This window comes from Lissotriton vulgaris, chromosome 1_2 (genome assembly GCF_964263255.1).
Source record: "Lissotriton vulgaris chromosome 1_2, aLisVul1.2, whole genome shotgun sequence".
NCBI classification, from domain to species: domain Eukaryota; kingdom Metazoa; phylum Chordata; class Amphibia; order Caudata; family Salamandridae; genus Lissotriton; species Lissotriton vulgaris.
The window spans coordinates 200,557,599-200,571,450 of record NC_141686.1 but is presented as its reverse complement, the minus strand read 5'-3'; the positions used below and the strand labels follow the sequence as shown (position 1 = coordinate 200,571,450).

Here is a 13,852-nt window from a genome sequence, read left to right as displayed (position 1 = left end):
GGTCTTCAATTGGTCCAAATCCAACTTTTAATGCCGGAGGAGAGCGGCCAGCTCAGCACAAGGATCCATGATGGAAACAGTCAGATGTTTTCAGCATTCCAACCTGTTCAGGGCTAGACGCTTACCTGTAAACAAGATCCTGGTATTACGCTGTCCAGGGTCAGGGTGACTTTCCAGAAGTCACGATGTCAACACACAATGGAATATGCGGTAGGCAGTGCCCTTGAGAAGCTGCTTTCTCAGGAGAAAAAGGCAAGTGTGTAAAAAAAAAAAATCCCATTGATGGTCAAGTCTTCACAGGGTTGGAGAAAATCAAATCAGGAATCAGCAATCCAGGCAAGGAAGTCACACGAGCAAAGAGACCGGATCAGCAATTTGAGGGAGCGATGAAACAAGTGAAGGAACACTGCTTTGCTGCGATACACCTTCAAATCAGACTGATGCCTTTAAGTAGTAAAAATAAAAATAGGAAAGTAAATGACATCAAATGCCACATGACTGGAAACATAATGCATTGGGAAAGTCAGGAAGAAACCAAGACAGGAACAGCAATAATGAAAATGAAAGACCTGAAAACCTGAAATGGACTAACTGCAGTGTTACCTTGAAAGGCAGCTGCAGACTCTCATGCAAGTGATTGCCATTGTGGAGGTGGAGAGAATGAGCAGGAGCACAAAATGGAACTGGCCCATGTGAGACTCTCAGATGAGGGCCTCCTACAGCGTCTTCTGAGGCCTGGGAACCGTGGTACCCTATAAAGTACTACAGTTCTCGGGTGCCGAGGCAGTAGAGAGATCACAGACGCAACAAGTTAGAGATAAAAAGACTAGCTGTTTTAACTCCTGCATCGCTTGAGATCACCAACATTTTCACTATGATAAAGAAATGAATAGTCTATTACAAATTGTGTGAGAGCTAGAAGTTAGCAGTGTTTGCTCCTCCTAGGGAATGTATCAACTAAGATGATGCAGCTCACATTAATACCAGGAAGTCTTCTTTTGGTGAGAAGCAGCGCTTGTAACAAAGTAAGCAATATAATGAGCTACTTCTCCATATTTTGATCTAATCTGAAGTAGGAAGGAAGAGGTTTGGCTTATTCACTTAAAGCACACTTCCCTTCACGTCGTAGCTCCCCCCTCCGCCCCCCCCAAACCATTGCGTGCGTGATTTAGAGGAAACCAATGTAAAAAAAGAGTAGTTCTAAGATTGGTGACTCAGCCTTCAAACTGATCCCATTCCAGCATTCACTGGATGGGTTGAAGTAGACGCAAAGGCTAAAGAGTCAAATTTGTGCCTAACAATACAACTTTTTCTCTGTATCAATGATTTGAAAGCCTTTATGATTTTAAAACAAAGCAAGGAATACCACCCCCTGCGTTCCACCTGCACCTGTCTAACATTCTTTCAATCCACAGTTTTGAAATGGAAATGTTGGCAAGACGTAAGGTCTTGAAACCCAACAACTTTAACAGGTTAAGGACCAACCAGTACCCAAAATGAATTTCTACCACAACACAAACTGAGCCCACCTCAGCTGAAGATTTTAAAATATTTATTTTCACTTTTGCATAGTTCCAGCAAACACAGCTTGCCCAATTTTCCTCCAGCACAGCACAGACAAGGCAAGAAGTGTGACAGCCATGCCTGTGGCCACCCCTGCAGCAACTGGGAGCCAGGTGGGCAGCAAAGGCGCAGAGGTTGGAAGAGGTGATGACCCTATAGAGGAAATAAAAAGGAGAACATAAACCTAGGGCACATGTATTGATCACTAGGCCCAACATGACCAGCAAGTGTCACCACAAACACACAGACACAGAATGGCCATGAGGGATAGGGCTTCAATACGACACAATGTGAAGTTAACATTTCATCAACAATTAAAATACACTTTTTTGGGTGCTGGTGTGGATGAGCACATAATTCCTGTTTGTATAACAGGATCCTAAGTGCTTTTTATAAAGAAGAAAAGTCTTGTAGAAGTACAAGTCAGAATAGTATTTTCACATTTGTTACCTAAACTAGAAACAATCAGCACAATTTTTTCAAAATGGACAGTATTTACAAATACCAAGATTAACGGTCTGAAACATAGAACACCAACAGTTGATAACCGCACATCTACCAAATGACAGCCCATCAAAGGGATAGCTGCAAACATTGGGTTTTGCTAACCATGAACATCTTACTAATAAGTCTTCTAGCTTTGCCACATGCTCTGTGCAGGTGTGAAGGTGTCACCAGCAGATGGTGATGGAGTGGACATCAGATCTACAGGGACGAATAAACCATTAAGCCTGTACAGATCACCTCAGTGAAAATGTACTAACAAAGTAAAGCACGACGAAATACAGCCTCTAGTTACCTCCTTATTTTGTTTGATTTGGACATTGAGCATTTTGAATTCAAGAGTAGGGGAGGCCTGGTGCTCAGACCCCAGCTACACATGGGAAGAAAACTGCTGATATCCTAAAGTAAATGAACTGAAACTTTGCACAAACATTTTGTCCAGTGACAAAACAGGATTCCAAAACTGGAAGGAGGGCGTAAAAGTTTAACAGACTCTACATCATACTTTTAAATGTACTTTTGTTTGGCATGCCATTTACACAAAATTTAGAAAATATGGTTAATCCAGTATTAGAAATTGAGTTGAATAAAATGATTATCTATACCGCTTATTTATTATTAATCCAGTATTAGGAATTCAGCGGAATAATTGGATTATCTATACCGTTTATTTATTAATCCAGTAATAGGAATTCAGTGGAATTGGATTATCTATACCGCTTATTTATTATTCCTGTATTTGGAATTCAGTGGAATAATTGGATTATCTATACCGCTTATTTATTAATCCAGCATTTGGAATTCAGTGGAATAATTGGATTATCTATACCGCTTATTTATTATTCCAGTATTAGGAATCCAGTGGAATAAGCTGTTAGCACTTCAAAGGCTGGCACCCGCGGCATGTGCACCTAGGCTTCCAGGGATATTCTTCGAGAAGAGCTTCTAGTGTACCTTTGAGAAGGGGAGCACTCCACGGGATAGCAAAGCCAAAAGTAGCATGTGAGCTAGTCAACAAGGAGGAGTGCTTAGGAATGGAGATTTTCATTGATCCTTGGGAGTAACTACACCAGACTGGCAGGACTTGCAGCCTCGGGGGAGAATGAGCCGAAGGGAGGAGAGCGGTTACCATTTTGCTTTTTTTCTGGTGATCCCCTGAAAATCTTGGATGGAGAAAGTGTAAACATTTTAGTTTGATTTGTTTGTGGGGTGGGGAATAATCAATAGCAAGAGACTGGCTTCAGGCCTAACATTTTCTGTTTGCAAAACTCCCAGCAGAGTACTAATAAGATTAGAGCTTTCCAGAGGAATTCATGGCTACCAGACAGAGGCAGCGCTTACTTTTAACTGGAAATTCATTGCAAGCAGGGTCCACTGGCACTCATTTTGTGGAGCAGCACTTTCTTTTCATCAGACTGACTCAAGTAGAGTGAAATAAAACCCTAGGGGGGAAAGGAGGACTACGAGAAAGATGAAAAAAATAAATAGTGACAAAGAAATATAGTATGAAAAATAATCTGAAAGAGTGAGATAAAGGGCAGATTGGCCATTGGTGGATGGAAGAGGCATCAGGTTGAATTCAGACTTTGCAGCTTGGTTATTCAGCACAGACTTTCAATAGCATAAGCGGAAGGCTTCTGAGCATGACTCTGGGCACAGTTACTTCTACTATTACAAACTTAGCACTGGACAGAGGGTTAGTAAAAACCTATCCTTTATGACAAGCTGTCAACATTACTGAAAAAAGGGTACACCTTCCATGGTTTCTTCTTAGTGACTTGTCGCTATATCATGAAGTTAGTAGCTACAGTAGCACAGCCCTATAAATATATTTGCCTTTATGGTGCCATTCTTGGCTTCAGCTACCAGCCTTGCCCCAAAGAATGTTTGGCCTCTTGAAACCCACTACCAACCTTAACTTTCTTCATTCAATGAGTCAGCCATGCACACTAACATTGCTCTCTCACTCATGTGTAAACAAGATAGGATGGATTTTTATTCCACTCTACCACCTGCTCACTACATCTACATTTTTAATTTCCTGGTTTAGGAAATTTATCATTTTTGCCATGATCACCCCCATGTTCTGGACTGATGCTGGTGGTTACTGATTCTGAAAGTGCCTTGGGCTCTGCTAACCAGGGCCAGTGTTCGGTTCTCTAAAGGTATATGGTAATAGGTGGTCTTTGTCAATTAGAATTATACCAAGCTTGAAGTCCCTAGCATATGGTAGAGCATGCAAGGTTAGAGAACGTCTTAATACACTTGATTTTGCACTGCTGTTGTGTCTGGTGTCATTTTAAAGCCAGGCATTTCATGCAGCTGGTTTTAAAATACAACTATGTCCCAATATGACTTTAGAAGTACTTTTAATTCTAAAGTAAAAAATTACCTTTCTATGACTTCTAAATCACCCCTAAGGTCTCACCCTAGATGCCCCAAGGGTAGGGTGAATTGTTCTAAAAAGCTGGAATATAAAAGGTTTTATATCTAGTGGTAAGGAAAACCAGCAAAAGTAATTTTTCCTATTATATTGCTGCTAGCCCCATAGGCTAACCGGGGAAATGCTTTATTAAAAGTATTAAAGACTATCTGTGCATTGGACCTAGCAATACCATTTGAAGTATCACATTATTGGTCACATTAAACCCAACAACTTACCAAACTTGATTTGAATACAACTATTACAGGAAAGTACTTTAAAAACGAACTATTCTGAAGAAACCTAAAACAGCCCAGTAGTAGCCTTTTCTGATGGATAAGCCTGAGCCAAGCTGCTCCCTGGGTAGGTGTGAAGCGGGCTGAGGCTAAAACAATACAGCCATCTGGTGGTAGATTTGCTTCCTGGAGAAGGATCGGAGAGTAATTGGGCTAAGGAGATAAACTGGACTTCAAAGGCAGTAGAACAAAGGTCATAGGACCCAGGCCAGCTCCCACTATCTTGATCCCCAACCAGATGGGAGCACCCCTTAATCAGATTGAGAGAGGGGCTGGAAGGGAAGTGTAGTCCGTTGTTAGCTACACCTTTTGTTTGGGTTACACAGACACACCAAGGAGACATTTTCTCCATTTTGATTTTTGGAAGAACAGTGCATTTGAGGGTCAGAAATAACATAACTTTGCAGGAGGAGGGGTCATACCCCTATTAGTAAGTCCGCCCCTCCTATCCCAAAACAGAGGATACATCTGGAAGAGCAGCAAGAACTTAGCAGATCCCTTCCTGGAACTGAAGAGGAAAGACTGCCTTGCTGCACCCCTGGACTACACTGTAGAAAGCCTGCACTCTGAAATACTCTTCCCATTGAACTCAAGACTCCAGCAAGAAAGGACTATGCCGGACTCAAAGAGAAAGGAGTGGACTGCCTGATCAGCTACAGGTACAACAGAGCTGGAAGAAGTCACCAACAAAGCCTAAAAAGAGAACAACCCAGCTGACTAGTGGCAACTGGAATTTGCCTGGATTGTGTAGGTGCATTGTGGGAAATGGAGTCCTAGCCCCTAAAAGGAAATCCAGAGTCTCTGAACCCTTGCCCTGAGATAGTGGATGCTTATTTTCCCCATAGTAAATTGGAAACTTTCTGCAACGTTTTCAGAAAGTCTCCAGGAGGCTGCTTGACTCCCAAATCAGCCTGACCGCACTGGTTTGTCCTGCTGAAAGCTCCAGATCTCCTCACCATCAAGGAAAAAGACTTCCAGAGGCTCAATGAGGCATTGTGCTACACGGGTCCCTGTTTAATCTGGCACTGGATCTAAGAAGTTTGAAGAAACTTTTAAATGGGATCTATCCTACTGATTATCAGACCGCGCTCCATCACGGTTGGCATAAAGCTATGACTGTCATAGCCCAGCGAGACCGGAAAGTCGCAAGTGGCGCTTTAGACTTTTTGGCGCTAAAATACACAATTTTTTATTTAATCTTTAAAAATTCATATCCCCGTTCCCTACGCTGTCATTTTGTTGTGGTTTTGAAGATAAAAATATTCTTTAGTTTTATAAATTGGTGTTGGATTTTAATAGTGTTGTGCCTTTTACTTATTTACTGTTTTGGTGGTATTAAATGCTTTACACATACCGGTCTCCTAAGTTAAGCCTGACTGTCTGCAGTGTTACAAGGGTTGATCAAGGATTCGTATTTATTTTATTTTGTATTGCACAGTTACTTAAAACCATCTGCAATATAACTTGCATGCGATTTTAAAAGCAAATCGAAACAATTGTTTAAAAAAAACAAGACATTCTTGTAAAATAAAAAACAATGTGTTTACTTACAACCGTGTAAATACCTAGTTAGAAGATATATTATATACATTTTTAAATTTGCAAATGGTTGTCAGTTCATTGTCGGTTCAGCCTTGTCGGAGAGTACTTGTTTAACAGACCAATTTGCCTTTTATAATGCCTGGCCCCTCTTATTCCATAAGCATAAGACGCAACTCGGCCATGTATCTCCCAAATCTGGCCAAGTCCTGTGGTGTAGTACAGGAAAAGAGAACCGAAGTTGCTTCTTTCGCTGTCCGTACCCCGTTGCGCAGCCATATTTGTTTTAAAAGGATCCTACGAGACTGCAACATACCGGGGCAACAACAAATCAAGTGTAGCAAGGTTTCAAATTTAAAATCGCAGATTCTACATCTGATTCTATGTTCTAGAGATCTCCACCCGGGGTTTAATTCTTTAATGGGGAGGGGCACCAGTCTGCCCCATACAATGTTTAGTGCTTTCCTTCCCAGAGCTTGCTTCAGATATGGCTGGATTTTACTCCCGGCAAACTATTTTATCAGCCAAGGTGAGCCTCTTCCTGTTGCGTATTCTGCTAGATCACTTTGGTGCGACAGTTGATAACATTGTTTATTGATTGAATTTTTGATTGCCAGATAGTTTACCGTCCCCTGATCCCAATTTTCCACTGCTAATCCAAGCGTTTCCACTGCTACCTTTGTGTAACGATGCCACGGGTTAATTGACCCCCCGTAAATCGGCTTCAGCATGCTCTTTAGGCTTCCGGCTGGAGCTGTTAGGACTTGGTAGTAGTATTTCACATGCGTTCCCAAGCATTCTTTACTTTGTTGCTTCAGACCAAATTCTAGACAAATTAGGCTGCTGCGTTTGTTTGGCCAGTTTGAAAATGCGTTTGTAGGCCTGGCATTGTGCTTCGTCTAACATGGATTCAATTTTACCCGGGAATGCCTGCTGTGCATAATCAGCAATTGCCCTGATTTTTGCTTATATTACTTTCCTAATCGCAACAGTTGTTGGGCTTTGCATTGTCATTTAGTTTGCATAAGGCATACATTGTTGACTGTGCTTTCGCCTTCATTTTATGTAGATGTATTGTTGCTTTACCGGTTTCACTTAGCCAGCAACCTAGGTAATTATAGAATTTTGCTGTGACTATTTCTTTGCCCACATGCCATTTCAAAAGAGCCTTTTTTGGGTAGTGTCCAAAAATAACTACTTTAGTTTTTTGAGCATTTATTAGAAGTTCATTTCTTTCATTGTAGTTATTGAGGGCATCTAGGCCCCTTTGTAGCCCGATTTTTGTGTGATCCATTACCTCCAAGTCATCTGCATACTGTAATATTTGCAGTTTGTTGGTTCCAATTTTCGGAGTTACAAGACTAGCATTTTGAAGCTTCTTCCCAAAGTCAGCCGTGTATAAATTAAACAATGTGGGGGCAAGGACACATCCCTGTTTTAGGCCACGGTTTGTCCAGCACTTCTTCGTTGTGGTATTATCTGCTAGCTTCACTTTGATCCAGGTGTTACTGTACAATGAAATGATGGCGCTAAGAAGACCTACTGGGATATGCCAGTTGCGCAACTTATCCCTAAGCTTGTGTCGAGGCACTCCATCAAAGGCTGCCGAGTAGTCAACAAAGCATGCAAAGACAGGTTTGCTATTTTTGTCGTTAGCGTGCTGGTTCAGATACGACATGGCCACGATATTATCAATTGTGGAGCAGCCTTTGCGGAATCTAGCCTGGTGGGTGGGGGGGTGGGGGGGGGGTGGGGGGGAAGGCGGGAGAATTTGTCTCTTTGATCCAACTATTTAAATAATTAAATAAGGTACTGGCATAGGCTTTTCCTTCAACATCTAAAAGGGCAATTAATCTATAATTTTTTGGGTCCGTGTTCTCCTTTTTTGAAGATAGGATGTAAAAAGGAGTCTCGCCATGAATCCGGCACCTTTGCTTTCAGTCGACATTCAATGAACAGATTGGATAAAATTTTGCCCCAATATACCGGATCTTCTCTAAAGATGGCTCCTGGAAGACCGTTAAGGCCCGGGTGCCCCGTCCTTTCTTATCTTTTTATTACCTTTTCAACTGCCGTACGGTCTTGTTCTTTACCCAAGAATTCCATGGAGGAGTCTTCTGTTATTGCGCAGTCTGAGGAACAAATATCAGGGAATCCAGGGTCTGTGATACCCTCCTTTTCAATGTAGATTGTGGCGACATGTCTGAGCCAGGCATCTGCATGTACAGAATTGAGCCTTTACCTTTCTCCAAGCTAGCTATAAATTGCCAGAGCTGACGTGGTTTGTTTGGTTTTGAGAGCTCGTGTATCGTTATCCAGTCTTTTTCCAATGTATTTTGTTTCAGAGACCATAACTGGTGTCTGCGCTTTTTCGATAGATCTTTGCACATTTCCCTTGATTCTTCTGTTCCTGCCTTCCTATGTGCTATTTTTGCCCTCTTAAGCTTACTTATTGTTGTGCATAGTATTTTATTGTTGTGTCTAAAATGTGAAAAGGATGTGGTCGTTCCATGTGGGCTATCTTTGTCGTTTTTGGCAAGTATAGATTTTAAGGCACAAATCCAACTCGTCCAATTGACCACACTAGGTTGTTTTCCAAGAGGCTTCCCTTTGTACTCTTGTTTTTTTCCCCATACATAAAATAACGTAGCCTGATGCTTGTTCCATTTTAACCTTCTGACTAATGTATGGTGTTCGGTCCCTGTTGAATGTGATACTGCAGCCGCTTGTTCCCTCTGTATAATACTGAGATTTAAAGCCGCCTGCAGCAGTTTGTGATCGCTAGTTTCATATGTTTTTACATCGAAGTAGACTAATTTCTGAGTGAGAAGATTGCATAAGAAGATGGTCAATTATAGAGCAGTTCTTAAAAGTGGCAGTATCTGAATATTTGAGATCTAAACTTTTCCAGGTTTCATTTACTGAGACTTGACCTATTAGTCTTTGTGGTATTAATACTAGCTGAGAGCGACCCCTACCTACTAATAACCCTCTTTCCTACCCTCTGTCATTTTGTCAGTACCATGGTTACCATTGAAATGATGTTTTGGTGTTGCACATGTGCCACATGCATCTCATATCTTATCAAAACTTTGATGGTTTCACTCACAGAAACTGGTTTACACTGAAAGGGGAACGGTTTGGCTTTTGAAACCCAAGTCACAGCTCATATAAAAAGTTTGGCGAGTGATACGATTTCGTACAGTAATTAAAGCCTTACTTGAAACTCCAACAAGCATATTAACTGAGACTAGACATGTGGGCGCAAACTTAGTAACCCCACAGGCAGAGAACATGCACTGGTAAATTTCAGTAACCAACGCAGCACCTTTTCATATTAGCCAATATTAAAGATGGTCAAAGTTGGAGATTTTTTGGAAGAAATAGAAATCTCACATTCCTGTGGAATTTAATTCGAATCTGTATTCAGGGACATATGTACGGGGCTGGCCAGTAAATTGCGGCAGTAGCCACTACCCTGAACTACCATTATGCCGGTCTTGATTACCACACTACCCGGCAGGAAGTTATTAGCACCATCCGACAAGTACTGCCTCAGGTACCATGCCTGCAGTGAGGTATTGCCCCAGGTAACTTAACCAAACATGAACCCAAGTAGAAAGCCAATCAGCCCCTGCTATGATGTGATACTATAGGGGTAGAGTCTGCTGAATGCTGCTTTTCTTTCCTTTTGAGTCTTCTCCGGTTAAGATGCTGTTATTGAAAAACCCATCTTCCTTTTCCTTCCTTTCCTATAGGTGCAATGACACCAAGTGTACACTGTTCTCCATGCTTTTCCCATTGGAGTAATTTGTATTAAACACAGTGAGATTCAATAAAGAATTTTAAAAAAGTTAGCCAGCCACTGGCCCAACTTTTATTGTGATCATTCAGATATCACACATGCATTGCCCAGTTTTACCCCCATAGGGTTTTATTATATGATCTAGGAGAAAACAAATTCTCCAATTCAGCGTTTGGACAATAGTCCCATGTCAACAAAAGACTACATCCTTGGTGCACTCCTCAAGGTCACAGAACATATTTATAAAGGTAGAATTACAAGTGCAGGCCAAGGCAACAGTGAGCAGATTGTACGAAAGGCCAACAAAAACAGTCTGGTCACTCGGGCAGGGGAGCACATGGTCATCCTAATAGAGTGTACTACGGTGTTAGAGTTAAGATCTCTGAAATGAGTGTAAAGTGTAGCACCTTCCAAACCACTTGACCCTTCAATTAAGACTGGACAAGTTCAAAGATAGGTGGTCAGTGGTGCCTTTTTTTCCAGGTTCTAGTATGGCCTCATGCCTGAGCCCCTACAACTCCTTTTCAGCTTGTTCTCTGGGTCATATGTGGCTACCAAAAAACACTGCTGGTCTTACAGAGAAATGGAATTCTACTGCACTCTGAGCTACTAAGTAACTCCTTTTCAGGTTTTGGCTTTCATGGTGTAGCAAGGTAATGGCCCACTCTTGGGTGGTAGTGTGGGGAAGAAGGGCTAGTTCAGTCAGTGTTACTACTCTCACACAGTATATTAAAGCAAAGTAAAGTAAATAGGCTCTGTTACTGAGAAACGCGCTGGAAATTTTTGTTTGCATTAACTTAGTAAACATGTTCCTCCTTTCTGAGCCAAACAGGAGAGCGCTGAAAATCGGGAAACTAGGATTACGAACACAGTTTAACCTAACGTAGGGTAACTATAAGCAGTATCTGCTCTGTGAGTAAGGTGCATCTTAGGACTTGGTAATACCTTAAAAATCAGGGTGCTGTTGGTGCAGCCGTGTACACATGAAGCTTCCAATGTTGGGGTCAACTTCAGGGGAGTCAAGCTTTGTAGGTGCTCCATGTACCTGCGCACCAGAGCATCATGATTGCAGAATACAGCTTAGTTGGATGTGCGCGGGCCTGGACTCGGATCACAGGTACACCAGGGTGACATGTTTTCTCTGCAGCTCATGCAGGACCTCACCGTGTTTACCAGTGACCAACTTGATGCCACTCACTGGTGTCAAAGATTTTTTGCACATGCAGAAGAGGCTGTATGGGGCCTTCAAGCTCTTGGTGTAGTGCAGCGCCTCGGTCACACATGGTCTGGAAGGCAAGGGCCAGATCAACTTACAAAGGAAGCGCATCCTTTACTGTCCCAGCAGAAACCTTAGATCCAAGGACAAAGCTCTGCCCTGTACCCACCATATCCGCACCTCAAGATATGGTGGCCGGCCTTTATCCTACCTTGCTCCCCATTACTGGAATAAAATTATTTTTCGTATTCACTCTTGAATGGATTTTACCAGATTAAAAATAAAAAGAACTTTGAAGACCTAGTTATTTCAGTTTGTTGTCTGGTCTTGGACTTGTGGAAAGTATGGAGATACTATTTTTGGAGAGAGTCTCCTGTGCTATATCATGTTCAATATAACACTAGAACCACACAGATGCCAGTGGCAAGGAAATGTACCTCCCTCACGCCTGCTGTGTTGGCTCAAACACGCTGGTCCGATCTTGGAGTCAGCCTGGGAAGAACTGAGTTGCCTCAAACTTTGGTCTCACTGAACAGGGCTAAGTATCTGGCAGCAGTAAAGCTGTGCTCCTGTCAAGCACTGGCATACCAAGGCAGCTTCTGAGCAAGGGGGGACAGTACCTCCTTGTGAGTGCTCAGCAGCATAGATCTTCCCTACAGTCCTAGGGATATGGACCTAATCACATAAAGGGAAGTTAGCCAAGTCTCCAGTCTCGGTTCTTCTCCTTTCTCCACAAAGCATCCCGTTCCATCAAGAAAAAAAGCAGAACACTGAATATGCAGCAAGCGTATATCCTGCCCTGGGGACAGGTGGCGGAGTCCAATTGTTCGATCTTATTTAAAGATCTCACCAAATTCTTGAAGGGAACCAATCACCAACTGAAATGGTTGTTCTTGCGACCATGAACCCATTTCACAGTCATTGTTCAAGGGTTGCTTTGTGCCCAGGACACCACTTGACCTGTTTGCTCTGGTTGAGTGTCAGTCAAGTGAAACAAAATATCGTTCCTCCAGATGATTTTTGAACCATAAAGAGTTCTTGGCTTCACAGAGATTGAAAAAAAGGGGGAGGGGGTTTGCAGGGAGAAGGTGGGAGCTAAGTAGCAATGCATCAGGACATGAGGAGAGACAAATTTGGCAGCAAACCAACTACCATAAAACACCCTACAATTTTAGGGGATAGATAAACTAAGGGGCCCCAACAAGAGAACCATACCCATGCTAAAGGAATATCTTTTCCTGGATAGACCCCCAGTATCCAGCACAGTCTTACACCATGCTGGTGAGCATCATGTTATAATCCTGTGGAGCAGTGGTTAATTTCTGGCATATGTCTCCAGCACCAGAAACACTTCGTCTGTTTAAGTGAAAGTGAGAAGCAGGATGTTGCATGGGCAAAGCACCGAGAGACTTTTGATGCTCATCCATAAAAACAAACCAGCTTCCAGGTAACTGGATAGACTGGGGTCTTCAGAGGAACTATAGACCACCAGTATTTGTTGATTAATGGCATATAGCTCAGATTTTTAGGGTTTCTTCCTTAAATGCAATACAATTATTCACTCTTTACAAGGGTTTCAGTTGGTTTGCATGGGATTTGAAGGGAGACTCCGCTGAAGAAGAGGTCCTATTGCTGATAAGCAATTTTTTTCTATTTCCAGGGACCTCCTTTGACAGTCATAAGCACCTAATATAGCACCAAGACCATCCCTTGATAAATCAAGAAACTGTGTGGTACCTAAAGAGGCTGTTAGAGGCCATAGATACAAAGTGCAGAGTTTATTCGCTCAATTGATAGACATCCATTTGATGTATTGCAGATTTCTAAAATAGAATTGTCCCTTAAACCAGTCATCGCCTCCTTTGGTCTACCATTTCTGGTAAATAAATAAAGTTGCAAGAGGCTATCTAAAATGTAATATTTCATTGTGCTCAAGCCTAGAATTGACATAATTGTAGTCTCTCCAAGCTTGGTGGTGTTGTGTGGCTGCTAGGATCTCAATCTAAAGTATGGAGGAACTTCCTGCTAGATAGGAAGGGGTCTGCAAAGGTTTTGATAACTAAATGCATTCCTTAACATTGATATCAGAGAATATCTTTGGAAAGATTTGAGATGCAGCCACAGGACTAGCTTTATGTTATGGATTATGTAAGATTTATGGGAATAAAAGTCTTGAATCTCAATACCCTGCATGCTGACGTGATTGATACAAGAAACCTAGACTTCTGGAACATTTGGAATATTTTCAGATAGAGAACCAAAGCACTTTGAAAGACATACATTCAGTTCCGAGGAAGGCAAAGGTCTCCTTAATGGGTGGGACAACTTTATACTGGCCTCAGAAAACATATTTGTAAATGACATTTTCTGTCAATAATGGTTATAAAGTATACTACAGAGGAAAAACCTGCAGTCCTGATGAAGGTATGAAATAATGTTGGCACTTCGTTGGAATAAAGTGCTTCTGAAGTAGACTTCTCTCCATATGAATGCCCTGGATTCCTTGG

General features: G+C 42.0%; 1 protein-coding gene across 1 annotated transcript in view; it reads right to left on the bottom strand.

Annotated features, from left to right (window-relative positions):
- Positions 1-1,538: 1,538 nt before the first annotated feature.
- The window catches only part of LOC147734927 (zona pellucida sperm-binding protein 1-like), a 111,750-nt gene continuing 99,436 nt past the window's right edge, over positions 1,539-13,852 (bottom strand). The window contains exon 12 of the mRNA XM_086953688.1: positions 1,539-1,716. Within this exon, the coding sequence (XP_086809814.1) occupies positions 1,559-1,716 (158 nt within the window). The 3' untranslated portion in view covers positions 1,539-1,558. The remainder of the gene's footprint in view (positions 1,717-13,852) is intronic.